At 40.1% G+C, this 15159-nt stretch overlaps 1 protein-coding gene across 3 annotated transcripts in view; it reads right to left on the bottom strand.

Moving 5' to 3' along the window:
• Positions 1 to 15159, bottom strand: part of LOC126271894 (metallophosphoesterase 1) — a 118660-nt gene that overhangs the window by 42911 nt on the left and 60590 nt on the right. For all 3 annotated transcript variants that reach the window (XM_049974275.1, XM_049974274.1, XM_049974276.1), the window contains exon 4: positions 13949 to 14090. In XM_049974275.1, the coding sequence (XP_049830232.1) occupies positions 13949 to 14090 (142 nt within the window). The remainder of the gene's footprint in view (positions 1 to 13948; positions 14091 to 15159) is intronic.

Raw genomic sequence — 15159 nt, 5'->3', positions numbered from 1 at the left:
GGTTCAAATGGCTCTGAGCACTATGGGACTTAACATCTGAGTCATCAGTCCCCTAGACTTAGAACTACTTAAACCTAACTAACCTAAGGACATCACACACATCCATGCCCGAGGCAGGATTCAAACCTGCGACTGTAGCAGCAGCGCTGTTCCGGACTGACATGCCTAGAACCACTCAGACACAATGGCCGGCATAAAATTACAGTAAAATCAAACAATGGAAAGTCCAGGAAGGAATAATAACAATATGTAAAGGTTAGATTGCTACTCATCACACAGAGGATATGTCACAATGAAAGAGACAGCTAAACATTTAGTTTTCAGACCAAAAAAAGGCCTTCCTCAGGGTATACACACCGACGAGAAAGGAAAAATAAAATCCCTAGATTTTTCTATTTAAAAATACACTTTTATCTAGGTGATGATTGGTAGGTTGGTTTTGGGGAAGGGGATCGATCAGCAAGATCATCAGTCATGTCAGATTAGGGAAAGATGGGGAAGGAAGTCAGCACTGCCCTTTCATAGAAACCATCCCGGCATTTGCCTGAAGCGATTTAAGGAAATACGGAAAACCTATATCAGCATGGCCAGATGGTGTTTTGAACCATTGTCATTCCAAACATGAGTCCAGTGTGCTAACCACTGTGCCATCTTGTTCGGTTCTCCAGGTAAAAACTCACTTTTACCAGGGTGAAAATACACTTTTTCTGTGTTAAGTGACCATATACTTTTCCTCGGTGTTTTAAAACTTATCAAGCCTTTGAATGTCAATGGTTTTATACATCAACGTAAAACTTCCTGGCACTTTAGGAAATGAAACCCAGCAAAAACCAATGCTTTTTGTAATTATCTTTGATGCATCACAACACCTACGCTGTGTATTTTTGTATTACATAAGTATAAATGTGAATTCTCCTAAACACATCACGATAGCTTCCGAAGCACTGAAATTGAGATTGTGTTCTGTGATGCACTTTCCACAGCCAATCATAGCTCATGTCACTTGATCTAGCCGGGCCAATAACAGCAGATATTCAAAGCATAGGACACATGATGTAGTGAGCTAATAGTAACATCACTGTGAAGTAGCGTGAACACACAAATAGGAAAAGTTAAACATTTAAATTAATTTACATACAGTAATGTATAACTACAAGAAAAGCTAAGCTTTCGCATAAAATATTGATCTTTTTTGAGCATGTGTTACCCTTTAGGATATATCAATGTAAATGTGCAAGTACAATTTTAAGTAATGGCATAAATGGCTGGTTTTTGGGGTCCGAACCTTTTCTATATGACTGGTCCTCAAAGTGTTAAGTTTCGAATGAGCGTCAAACACTCTGTGATTTACAAAAACCATTGCAATTCTCATATATAACATAATTCATCTTGCATGAAAGGAAATTTACTTTGAAAGAAATGGTTCTCAAACTCCAATTCTCAATATTTCCCCACAATCTGTTAAGGGCCCCACACATGAGTGATGGATCACTGTGATCCGTCAAACAAAATGTCACCTGTAATTGGTCACTCCCCTTGACACCCCGTGCATGAGTGATTTGCCAAGCAATTTCAATCAATATTATGAATGTCACTGTGTCAAGAAGTTCTGCTATTGAAAGTGAACTGCCATGTTTAGCAGCAGCAGCAGCAGCTGATATCCATACCCCCAGGAATACCTGCAAAATATAAATTTAAAATAAATGAGAATTATAATTTACTAAACTTGGATTGAAACACTTTTCTTGGGAACTGTAGATTACTTTACAGAATATATTAAATTTTTCACTGATGCCACTGATTTTTTCCAGTGCATGAATACAATTCACATCATGTTTAGTAGTCTTGAATTTCTTTTTATTCACTAGTCTTATAATGTATCTTCAAGTATTTACACAATGTACTTGAGGCATCTACAGAGCCTACTGATTACTGTAACCCATTATAAATTGTCTGAAGGAGAGTTAGATTGTATGAAATGACAAATAACTGTATATTATATTTGTCCTGAACATTTAAATTAAAATTTCCTCTTCACATTACAGTATGTCATTCTGGTTGGAAGTTAAAAACTTTAATAATGTGTATAAATATGTCATAAATAACTCAAAATCGCAAGAGGGATACCACTGTATCACAACTATAAACTTACCATCAATTCTACTTTTACAGCACAAGCTTCAAAATGCTAATCACTGCAAAATCTGAGGATGTATTTTGTATTACTTCTTGATATAAATGGTAACTATGGCTTCCACTTCACTTCTCAGAGTAGTTCATGGCCCCTGGATAACTTTAAGTTATCATGTAAATTTCTTACTCAATATGGGCAAAGCACAAAAAAACTGCACAACCATGCCCAATAAAGGGGGAAACAGCCGCTGCCATATTGCCACACATCGATGCTAACCAGCCTGGCAGCCAAAGTGATCCATCAGACTGCCTGATATTTCCATGGAACCAGCAAGCAGTGAACAGCAGCCAATCACTGTGATTTGCCCACACCTGTGCAATCTACGAGGTGATTGGTCACATGTGTGATGGATCACTGTGATCTGTAGTTCATGTATGGGACCCTTTAGAAATGTAAACACTTGTGATGCCACGCTCATCAAAAGCAGTTTATTGTTACAAAGTATTGCATAGTCTTCATCCTAAGGCCTTTGATATATTTTGCTGTTGGCAACTGCTTGTGTGTGCACTGTGTTTTGTTGTTATAAATGGCACACTTTCTCACTTTCTTTGCAACTAAAGTATTTTTTTGATGTTATTCTCACCACATCTGGTTGTTTTTTTTTTTTTCTGCTGCAGTAGCAGGCTAAAGTAAAATTCTCTGTTAGAGTTTCATATCTTGCCAGTTACATTTACAGAAATTTAACTGAAAACTGAAACAATGAAAAATTCCCAGATTTCTCAGGGGATATACACCACGTTCTTCTGAAAACGAAGTTACACACACACACACACACACACACACACACACACACACACACACACAAATCACAAAGCTCATACACACACATGGCCACTGTCTCCAGTTGCTGGGGCCTGACTCCCTTTTGTTGTGGGTGATGAGCAAGGAAGTTGTAGGTTTGGAACAGACAGCAGCTGGAAAAGGTAGTGCTCAATAGCGATGAGGCTAAGGGCACTGGGGTTGTCAGTGTAGAGGTAGGTGTCATTGACAATGACAAGCAGGGTGCCGGGTGGTAAAGGAACAGGAATTGTGGAGAGTTGGTAGAGAAAGTGGTTTGTGTCTTTCATACATGACGGTAGGATAAGGGGAACAGGGTGAAGGTGCTGGTCTATGAGTGTAGAGATTCTATCTTTGGGGACACAGTAAACAGCCACTATGGGACTTCATGGGTGGTTGAGTTCATGGGCTTTACAAAGCATGTAGAAAGCAGAAGTATGGGGAGTGGTGGCAGTGAGGTGTGTGTGTGTGTGTGTGTGTGTGTGTGTGTGTGTGAGAGAGAGAGAGAGAGAGAGAGAGACTCAGGAGAAAGGTTCTGTGATGGACCTAAGGATTTGAGGAGGGACTGGAGATCCTGCTGGATTTCAGGAATGGGGTCAGTGTGGCATGGTTTGTAGGTGGCCATATCTGACAGCCTGGTGGAGTCCGTCCACCACGTAATCCTTGTGTTTCATAACCACAGTGGTAGAGGATTTGTTGGCAAGTAGTATTAAAAGGTCAGGATCAGTTTTTAGGTGATCGATTGTTGTTCTTTCTGCAGATGTAGGGTCGGTTTCCATGTTGAATTTGGTGAATGACGGTGCTGTGTCACCCGAACAAGACACAGACAGGGTAAAAGCACCACAGATGCAAAAATGTGAGCTGGCGCCAGTGCTATAGAGACTCGCCACTTGTGCAAGTTCCACCAGCGCCAGGGGGCAGTGCTGAGGATGAAGATGTCGAATTCGCCTCAGCCAAATGCTGGCCAAATACAATATTCCAATGACCAGATGACAATAGACAGGAGCCTACTCAAAAAATGGAAGAGCCGGTCTCACCCACTTGATTATAGATCATCATCCAGGGCTGACTTAGACAGGGAATGTCATTTAGTGAACTATTAGACATGAACAGGCAGTTGTAAATTGAATTTGTTATGTACTGTGAAGTTTACCTGTGATTATTTGCACTCATCCACTGAGACCTTTTTTTGTGTTATATTATACGCAGTGTTGCAGAATTCATTATTCAACAAGTCATAAAGATTAGTATATCTTTTTAATCATTTGTGTGATTTTGTTACTAATCTGTTGGAGTTCTGTAGAATCTTTGTTCACCTATCGTATTACCTGACCCTGGGGCATTGCTGTGTAATAGTGGCAGGGAGAAATTGTCTTAGCGGTGTACTGCTTCAGAAGCCATTTCACAAACTCACAAACTCCGTCTGCCATAACAATAGTGTCAACTCGGCCTCCACAGCAGTAGCGACGGGGCCTTTACAAAACCGGTGACGAGGGTTTCCAAAGGATGAAGAGGCAAGGTTAAACATTAGGAAATTTCAGAAAGTTAAGAGGGGCTGAACTGGGGCAGGGGGAGGGGGGGGGGGGGGGAGCAGATCACTGTTGGATTGAGGAGTGAACTGAGTTAGGCCAGCTTCAATATTGGTTTTAGTTTGAGTTTGATTGGTAATGATGTGGCAAAAAAGTTTTTCCACTGTAGGGACTGGGAGAAGGAGAGAAGATCCTTAACAATCTCAGAATGACTGAATTTGGGAGTGGGCAGGGGGTAAGGACAATGGAAAAGACTGATACTTCAGTCAACTGAGGATTTCAGAAGGAAGCTTCTTGACAGTGTTTCAGGTCCGTTTAGTTCTGCATTCAGTACAGAGGTGGGAGGTAGTTTCTGAACATGTAGTAGATACCCTGTATAACAGATCTGCGAGGTAAGGTTTGTTGCATGTGTGAGGTTGAGGAGGTGGTTTGATGGAGGCTCTTGTAGAGGTGGTGGGAGTGGTAGTCCAAGGTGAGAGTAGGAGGTTAAAAGAGTTTTCTGACGGGGCATTGGGCATGCTGCTCAGGTTTATGGAGGACAAGACTTTCAATCTGGAAGGTGGGATACAGGAATTTGGGATTTCTGAGCAGGAGAATTTTACAGACAGAGAGGAGTATTTGATATATATGGTTTTGCAAGACTAGGTTGACGAGTGCTGTGGACTGACATAATTTAATTTATAGACCCTGTCCCCATAAATCAGTGTCAGAAGATCATAAAATGCTATTTTAACCCTCATAACAAATTAAAACACCACAGTAATATTATTTAATGTAACTGCTCACCAAGTGGCAGCAGAAGAACACACATACAAAAAAAAAAAAAGATTTTACTTATGCTTGCTTTCAGAGCCAGTGGCTCCTTCTTCGAGCAGAAGGGTTGAAGGAGATGGAAGAGGGGTGAAAGGAAAGGAACTGGAGAGGTTCCTTTCCTTTCACCTTTCACCCTTCTTCCTTCTTCCTTCTCCTTCAACTCTTCTGCCACAAGGGGCCACTGGCTCCAAAAGCTTGCAGAAGTAAAACCTTTCTTTTTTTTTCTTCTTCTCTCTCTCCTTTTTTACATGCCTGCCTCTCAGCAACCATATATAGGTTTCAGCATAGGAATCACACTAGTTGCAGATAGCTGTTTGATACATTGATCAAGGTTGCGACACCTTTAAGGGTAACTTCATCACAATGAAACGTCAGTCCGATGTTGTTCCTAGTGCACCATATGTGCCAAACGATTGAACGTGTTTAATTATAATTTTTGACCTGAGCATGTTGTTGTCGTTATTGTGAGCTTCAGTCATGAGACTGGTTTGATGCAGCTCTCCATGCTGCTCTATCCTATGCAAGCTTCTTCATCTCCCAGTACCTACTGCAACCTACATCCTTCTGAATCTGCTTAGTGTATTCATCTCTTGGTCTCCCTCTATGATTTTTACCCTCCACGCTACCCTCCAGCACTAAATTGGTGATCTCTTGATGCCTCACAACATGTCCTACCAACTAATCCCTTCTTCTAGTCAAGTTGTGCCACAGGCTCCTCTTCTCCCCAATTCTATTCAATACCTCCTCATTAGTTATGTGATCTACCCATCTAATCTTCAGCATTCTTCTGTAGCACCACATTTCAAAATCTTCTATTCTCTTCTTGTCCAAACTATTTATCATCCATGTTTCACTTCTATACATGGCTACACTCCATACAAATACTTTCAGAAACGATTTCCTGACATTTAAATCTATACTCGATGTTAACAATTTTTTTTTTCTTCAGAAACGCTTTCCTTGCCATTGGAAAAAGTTTCAAGCAGATATGCAGCTTTACTGTATGGTTCAATGATGATGGTGTCCTCTTGGGTAAAATATTCCGGAGGTAAAATAGTCCCCCATTCCGATCTCCGGGCGGGGACTACTCAAGAGGACATCATTATCAGGAGAAAGAAAACTGGCGTTCTACGGATTGGAGCGTGGAATGTCAGATCCCTTAATCGGGCAGGTAGGTTAGAAAATTTAAAAAGGGAAAGGGATAGGTTAAAGTTAGATATAGTGGGAATTAGTGAAGTTTGCTGGCAGGAGGAACAAGACTTCTGGTCAGGTGAATACAGGGTTATAAATACAAACTCAAATAGGGGTAATGCAGGAGTATGTTTAATAATGAATAAAAAAAATAGGAGTGCGAGTAAGCTACTACAAACAGCATAATGAATGTATTATAGTGGCCAAGATAGACACAAAGCCCATGCCAACTACAGTAGAACAAGTTTATATGCCAACTAGCTCTGCAGATGATGAAGAAATTGAAGAAATGTATGATGAGATAAAAGAAATTATTCAGATAGTGAAGGGAGACAAAAATTTAATATTCATGGGTGACTGGAATTCGACAGTATGAAAAGGGAGAGAAGGAACCATAGTAGGTGAATACAGATTGGGGATAAGAAATTAAAGAGGAAGCCGCCTGGTACAATTTTGCACAGAGCATAACTTAATCATAGCTAACACTTGGTTCAAGAATCATAAAAGAATGTTGTATACATGGAAGAATCCTGAAGATACTAAAAGGTATCATATAGATTATATAATGGTAAGACAGAGATTTAGGAACCAGGTTTTAAATTGTAGGACGTTTCCAGGGGCAGATGTGGACTCAGAACACAATCTACTGGTTATGAACTGTAGAGTAAAACTGAAGAAATTGCAAAAAGGTGAGAATTTAAGGAGATGGGACCTGGATAAACTGAAAGAACCAGAGGTTGTACAGTGTTTCTGGGACAGCATAAGGGAACAATTGACAGGAATGGGGGAAAGAAATACAGTAGAAGGCGAATGGGTGGCTCTGAGGGATGAAGTAGTGAAAGCAGCAGAGGATCAAGTAGGTAAAAAGACGAGGGCTAGTAGAAATCCTTGGGTAACAGAAGAAATATTGAATTTAATTGATGAAAGGAGAAAATATAAAAATTCAGTAATGAAGCAGGCAAAAAGGAACACAAACGTCTCAAAAATGAGATCGACAGGAAGTGCAAAATGGCTAAGCAGGGATGGCTAGAGGACAAATGTAAGGATGTAGAGGCTTATCTCACGAGGGGTAAGACAGATACTGACTACAGGAAAATTAAAGAGACCTTTGGAGAAAAGAGAGCCACTTCTACGAATATCAAGAGCTCAGATGGAAACCCAGTTCTAAGCAAAGAGGGGTAAGCAGAAAGGTAGAAGGAGTATATAGAGGGTCTATACAAGGGTGATGTACTTGAGGACAATATTATGGAAATGAAAGAGGATTTAGATGAAGATGAAATGGGAGATACGATATTGCGTGAAGAGTTTGACAGAGCAATGAAAGACCTGAGTCGAAACAAGGCCCCGGGAGTAGACAACATTCCATTAGAACTACTGACGGCCTTCGAAGAGGTGAACAAGATGTACGAGACAGGCGAAATACCCTCAGACTTCAGGAAGAACATAATAATTCCAATCCCAAAGAAAGCAGGTGTTGACAGATGTGAAAATTACCGAACAATCAGTTTAATAAGTCACAGCTGCAAGAAACTAACGCGAATTATTTACAGACAAATGGAAAAACTGGTAAAAGTCGACCTCGGGGAAGATCAGTTTGGATTCCGTAGAAATCTTGGAACATGTGAGGCAATACTGACCCTATGATTTATCTTAGAAGAAAGATTAAGAAAAGGCAAACCTACATTTCTAGCATTTGTAGACTTAGAGAAAGCTTTTGACAATGTTGACTGGAATACTCTCTTTCAAATTCTAAAAGTGGCAGGGAGCGAAAGGCTATTTACAATTTGTACGGAAACCAGATGGCAGTTATAAGAGTTAAGGGACATGAAAGGGAAGCAGTGGTTGGAAAGGGAGTGAGATAGGGTTGTAGCCTCTCCCTGATGTTATTCAATCTGTATATTGAGCAAGCAGTGAAGGATACAAAAGAACAATTCGGAGTAGGTATTAAAATCCATGGAGAAGATATAAAAACTTTGAGGTTCGCTGATGACATTGTAATTCTGTCAGAGACAGCAAAGGACTTGGAAGAGCAGTTGAATGGAATGGACAGTGTCTTGAAAGGAGGACATAAGATGAACATCAACAAAAGCAAAACGAGGATAATGGAATGTAGTCGAATTAAGACGGGTGATGCTGAGGGAATTAGATTAGGAAATGAGACACTTAAAGTAGTAAAGGAGTTTTGCTATTTGGGGAGCAAAATAACTAATGATGTGCGAAGTAGAGAGGATATAAAATGTAGACTGGCAATGGCAAGGAAATCGTTTCTGAGGAAGAGAAATTTGTTAACATCGAGTATACATTTAAGTGTCAGGAAGTCGTTTCTGAAAGTATTTGTGTGGAGCGTAGCCATGTATGGAAGTGAAACATGAACGATAACTCGTTTGGACAAGAAGCGAATAGAAGCTTTCGAAAGGTGGTGCTACAGAAGAATGCTGAAGATTAGATGCGTAGTTCATGTAACTAATGAGGAGGTGTTGAATAGGATTGGGGAGAACAGAAGTTTGTGGCACAACTTGACTAGAAGAAGGGATCGGTTGGTAGGCGATGTCCTGAGACATCAAGGGATCACAAATTTAGCACTGGAGGGCAGTGTGGAGGGTGAAAATCGTAGAGGGAGACCAAGAGATGAATACACTAAGCAGATTCAGAAGGATATAGGTTGCAGTAGGTACTGGGAGATGAAGGAGCTTGCACAGGATAGATTAGCATGGAGAGCTGCATCAAACCAGTCTCAGGACTGAATACCACAACAACAACAACAACAACAACAACAAGAAGCCGGAATGATATATATGAACCTCTTAATGTTAGGCAGTTTAGTATTAAACCAACTGCTGATGCTCCAAGTAAACTGACCTGCACATAAGCACTTGCTACATTAAACTAAATAAGTAGTACTGGTACAAACGCATCAAGAAAACACTACCCCGACTTCTAGCATTCAGACAATAAACAAAACCTTGACACAATATTCAATATAATCTGATGATTAATTTTAAGCAGTTTCCCAAAAATGGGAACAAAGACCTAAGGACCCTTCATCCGGAAAAGGCCTCAATTGTCATTGACATCAGTGGGTCAAAATGGTAACATGCTTGGGTTGTCTGCTGCAATGCGTTCTGTTCAACAACATATGTTCAGCAGTGTGCTCCAAATACCTGCACCAGCATTATACTCTGCAATTACATCTGTAACAGACTGCGGCCTATCCTGTTTTTCAGAACATTGTTCTACTACTGGCTGTCTAAGTCCATCACCTTGTCACCTACTTGTGGTTTCACCATCATTAAACTGTTTACCACAAATGCTCACAACAGTAGCATACCATTAGCCAACCAGCTTCATCATTTCTGAGGTGCCAATTCCAAGGCACTGGACCATAACAATCTGCCCTTTTGCCAAAGCTGCTGATGTCAGTGGCTTTTCTCAATTGCAGAATGATTCCTTGTCTGTCTTTGCCCCACTTATATTCTTTCCCTACTGTGTCATGTACATTGATTGCCACCAGGCAGCATTGAGTCACATGGTGTGCAGTGGTCATAATGTTCTGACTCATCAGTGTAATGGATAATTAGAAAACTGTCATCATATCTGCTGGACAACTCCTACTACTACCCAGAAGTAGATCTGAAAATGTAATAATATAATGATGGAAAGTCCATGTTGGAATATCAGCAATATTTGGAAAAGGATAATAGTGACTCACCATGAAGATGACACAATTAGTTGCAGACAGGCACAATAGAAATACTGTTACACATTTGGCCTTCGATCAAAGTCTTCTTCAGAAAAGAAAAAGCACACACATTCAGACATGCAAGCAAACTTCATGCACACCTGACTGCTCCAGCCAGAATGCAGTGCAGCATTGAAATAAAGTGACATTCTGGAGTATGGTGGGAAAGGGATGGAGAATGGGGAGAGATGGCAGGGTACAGTATGGGGCAGAGGAGTGTTGTCTGGCAGAGTGTCCAGGGACTAGATAGTGGCAGGACAAGGCTGCTAGGTGCAGCATCGGGTGAGTGTGGGGAGAGGGACAGGGAATGGGAATGTGGAACAGAGGAGGAAAGGAGCAGAAGAACAGAAAAGCAGAAAAGATCGATGGATGCACTCGCAGAGAACGGAGCACTATGAGGGTGATGTGATGTGAAACGGGACAAGGTGATAGGACAGAGGAAGTGGAAACTGTTGGGTGGAGGGTGGGGGAAAATAGGTTACTGTGGGTTGAGGCAGGGACAATTTTGGGAGTGGGGAATGTGTTGTAGGGATAACACACATCTGGACAGTTCACTGAAGCTGGTGGTGGAGTGGAGGATCAAGATGGCCCAGGATGTGAAGCAGCCATTGAAATCGAGCATGTTATGTTCGGCTGCATACTGTGCCACAGGGCAGTCAACTTCGTTCTTGGCAACATTTGGCAGTGGCTGTTTAGCCCAGTGGACAGCTGGGAAGTGACTGCTGCAGCACTCTTGTATGACATGGCTGCTTTCACAGGTGGCTTGACCTCTGATGGGGTAGGATAAACCTGTGAGATGGCTGGAATAGAAAATGATGGATGGGTGGCCTGTGCAGCAGTTGCACCTCAGTTTTCTACAGGGATATCCCAACCGCTTGCCACAGGGAAGATCCAGGCGTAAGGCATTCCCAATCCATCCACCCAGAACTTCCTATTTCAGTCCTGTCACAGGCTGACCATACTCCATCAGAGGTCGATCAACCTTTGAAAGTAGCCATGTCATACAGCAGCTCTGCTGCAATCACTTCACAGGCTTTAATAATGGTATGACTAGCAACTAGTAGTCCACCAGGATGAACGCCCACCATCAAACTGTGGCCAGGAGTAAAGTTGACCACGCCCTATCACACAATGTGCAGATAAACACAACATACTTGATTTCAATGGCTGCTTCACAACCCGGGCCATCAGGATCCTACCCTCCACCACCAGCTTTCCTGAACTGGACAGATTGAAGTTACCCCTACAACACATTCTCCACTCCTGTAATTATCCTGGACTCAATCTATGGTAACCTACTGTCCTTACACCATTCACCAGCAGTTTCCACTCTCTCTGTCCTATCACCTTGTTCGTTTCACATCCTCTCACCCTTATTGCATGCCACTCTCTGCCATTGAACCCACTGATCTTTTCTCTTACTCTGCTCCTCTCCTCTTCCACTCTCAATTTTCCCTGCACCTCCCTCCCTGCACCTGACAGCCCTGATCTGCTGCCATCTAGTCCCTGAATGCTTTGCTAGATGTACCACTCTTCTCTTGCCCCACTCCTACCCTGTTATCCTTCCCCCTTTCACACCCTATTTCACATTGTTGCTTTTGTTCAATGCGACACTGCATTCCGGTCAAAATGGCCAGAGACAGTGGTTTTGTGTGTGTGTGTGTGTGTGTGTGTGTGTGTGTGTGTGTGTGTGTAGTGTGCTTACTTGTGCGATTCTGTGTGAGTTTTCTTTCCTGTAGAAGGCTGAAAGCTACATGTGTAACAGTATTTTTGTTGTGACTGACAGCAACTCAATGTGCCATCTTTACAGTGAGCAAGAATCTAGGTTTTTCACAATATTGTTAATAATATAATAATGTGTGTGTGTGTGTGTGTGTGTGTGTGTGTGTGTGTGTGTGTGTGAGAGAGAGAGAGAGAGAGAGAGAGAGAGAGAGAGAGAGAGAACTGTTAAATGTATCACCATTAAAACAGATATAAAAGGAAAAGCAATTCAAGGTAATTATATAGATGGTCAGCCTTCCTTCCTTTAGTGTTTAATCTGAAGACTGATTGGCAGTAGATCACCAAATGGTCTGCATGTTGCAATATTTTTCTCTGAGAAAGTGTACTTTAATAGCAAAATTTACTTATTCCACATCAAAACTAGAGGTTACACTTATGAACCGTGGAACATGCAAATAAGTAGACTAGGCAGAAATGACCAGTAAGTATACTGTGTAAAGTAGGTAACAGTATGTCTTGCAGAAGCCGTTTTAAGGATCTTGGAATTCTTACACTCACTTCCCAATACATCTACTCTTTCATGATTTTTGTTGCTGCTAATAAAAATCAGTTTCATATTAACTGTGATCGTCACAACCAATATACAAAATACAAAAGTAATTTTCTTGTATGCTTTACCTCTCTGTATGAGGTTTAGAGTATAGTTATATACTCTAGCGTAATCATATTCAACAAGCTCCCTTTCACTATAAATCAACAGAATTTGAGTTCCAACTGGTTCGCCTCATGAGCCACTCTTCCTATAAATTATTTGAATGGTTCAAGGACTGAAAATTTTTGTTACATACATGACAAGTACAAGTGTTCATTGTTAAGCTGCATTAAATGTTGCAGTGTACTGTAAATATAGTTCAATATTTACAGATGCAGCTATCTTATATTTTCAACTAATTCCAGTGTAATCAAAATAGATTTAAGCAACAAATGGGAGATAAATAGCATGTATTCAGTGCAACCATAATTTTTTTTCAAAGTAACAACTTTCTTTGTAATTTACTGGATTGGATTCATCTGGCATGAGCATGAATAGCATTAAGCAATATTGAGATAGTTAAGTGTTATTACAGTAAACACACAAAGTTTCTACAATTTGATGGTATTTGGATAGGGCATGTATTAACACATTTCACCTCCATGAGAATTCTCCTCCTTAATTGGACTGATGACACACAGTAAATGAATGAACAAATTAATTAATTACAGATAACTGTCCAAAAGGAGGTAAAATGTGGTGCTGAATAATTGCAATAATGTAGGAAAATAAGAACATTTTGGTAAAAAGAAAGAAATAATAAAATAAAATTATACAAATTCAATTTTGAGTCATTCCTAGTCCTGAAAAGGTGTTTTGTGTGTTTTGGGGAGTATTCATGGGAGATGCTCATTTTAATGGGATGAAACCAGGAAAAAAGGTGAAAGCAAACATTTACCGAGAACAACTGGATTGAGTGTATCAGTCTCTGACTGTTGACAGAAAAGACCACATCTTGGAAAAAAATAATGAGTTGAGGTCAGACACATCATCTTATCCACCAATCTTACACAATATCGTGCCACTGGATTTCCATTTATTCCAATTACTGCAACGTTTTATAAGTGGCAAAAAAATATGAAAATGTGGATGATGTCTACAAAGCCATTTCCAGATATTTCGTTCAAAAACATATTGATTTTCATTGATCAGGCATTAAAAATTTGTACATTAGATGGCAAAAGTTTGATGATTAAAAATAAAAAGTGGTTAACAATTTATCTGAACTAATTAAACATAAAAAAGACATTACTAATATTGCAGAGGCAAAACAGAACTAAACTGCCAATAGTCTTTCTCAAACAACTACTATGTGGTTTTCTACAAATGGGCATTCACTTAATGTTAAACTTGTTTTACAGGAATAAGAAGCCATAAATGAAGGCACTTACCCATAATGAAATCCAATATCATGATTTCCTACAGCCACAAACACTTGTGTCCCTTTAGGTACATAAAACAAATCATGAAATCTCTTAACATAATAATCAAATTCCTTCTCGCTGCACCAGAGACCTTCATCAAATAAATCACCTGAGAACAAGACATGGAAACAGTATTATAAACTGATGAATGGGTGCTTCATTAGCGTAACAACAAATGATAATTCACATCGCCCTGCAATACAAAAACGAGGAGAACAGCATATTTGTGACACAGAAGTTACAAGGAGTAAATTTAGTTCTTCTCACATAACTATGATAATGCAGTGACAAATTATACCAGGTATTTCATAATGAGTATCAGGATTTTTAGATTTTGTTGCATTTATTACATTCAACTTACAATTAAAAATAATAATCAAAGAAAAGAGCACCTCAAATAGCTTTGTTTGTATACATGTCTGTTAGTAGGAAAGATGGCATTTACTGAACATAAATCATTTTGTGTTTTACAGTTTGTTACAATGCAATGTACGTTCCATATTCATTCTACTGTAATCATCCAACTGATGATAACATCTGTAGATAGCATCATCAGTTTGAAGACATGGGCTTTCTTTGCAAAGTGATGAGTGTGGGATGAAGTACAGTGACTGAAGAATATGCTTGATTGGTGGGTGTGTCTTTTATGTACAGCCCCAAGAAATCAATTCGGAAAGCTAGTAATGAACTAGCACTTCCAGTGACAACTGCGTGGAGACTTTTAAGGAGATGCTTACAACAACATCTTTATCAGTTGCAGTTCTTACAATCTCTAAAGCCTACAGACCATGGTTTACATGCCAACTTTGCAAATGAAATGTTGCTGCATAATGAAGAAATTTTCTGGATTGTGTCATCTTCAGTGACGAATCGACATTCCACGTAAGGTAAAATGTGATCACACATAATGTGGGCATCTGAGCAGCAAGATGGTTCACTCTCTCACTAGTATTATTCAGAATGTGATTGGTTAAAAGACACACAGTACAATGTCATTGACCGCAAGGAGCTGGATGAGAGCTTGTTTCGCATGGCCTCCACATTCACTCAGTCAAGTCCATCCTATTTTTGCCTTTGAGGATTTGTAAAGGATCATGTTATATCCCTTAACTACCAGCTGATCTACCCAACTTAAGAAACAGAACTGGAGCAGTTGTGACGATTACTCCAAACACACT

The sequence above is a fragment of the Schistocerca gregaria genome, chromosome 5 (genome assembly GCF_023897955.1).
Source record: "Schistocerca gregaria isolate iqSchGreg1 chromosome 5, iqSchGreg1.2, whole genome shotgun sequence".
NCBI lineage: Eukaryota > Metazoa > Arthropoda > Insecta > Orthoptera > Acrididae > Schistocerca > Schistocerca gregaria.
The sequence above is the reverse complement of the archived record's forward strand: the minus strand, read 5'-3'. Positions and strand labels throughout refer to the sequence as shown.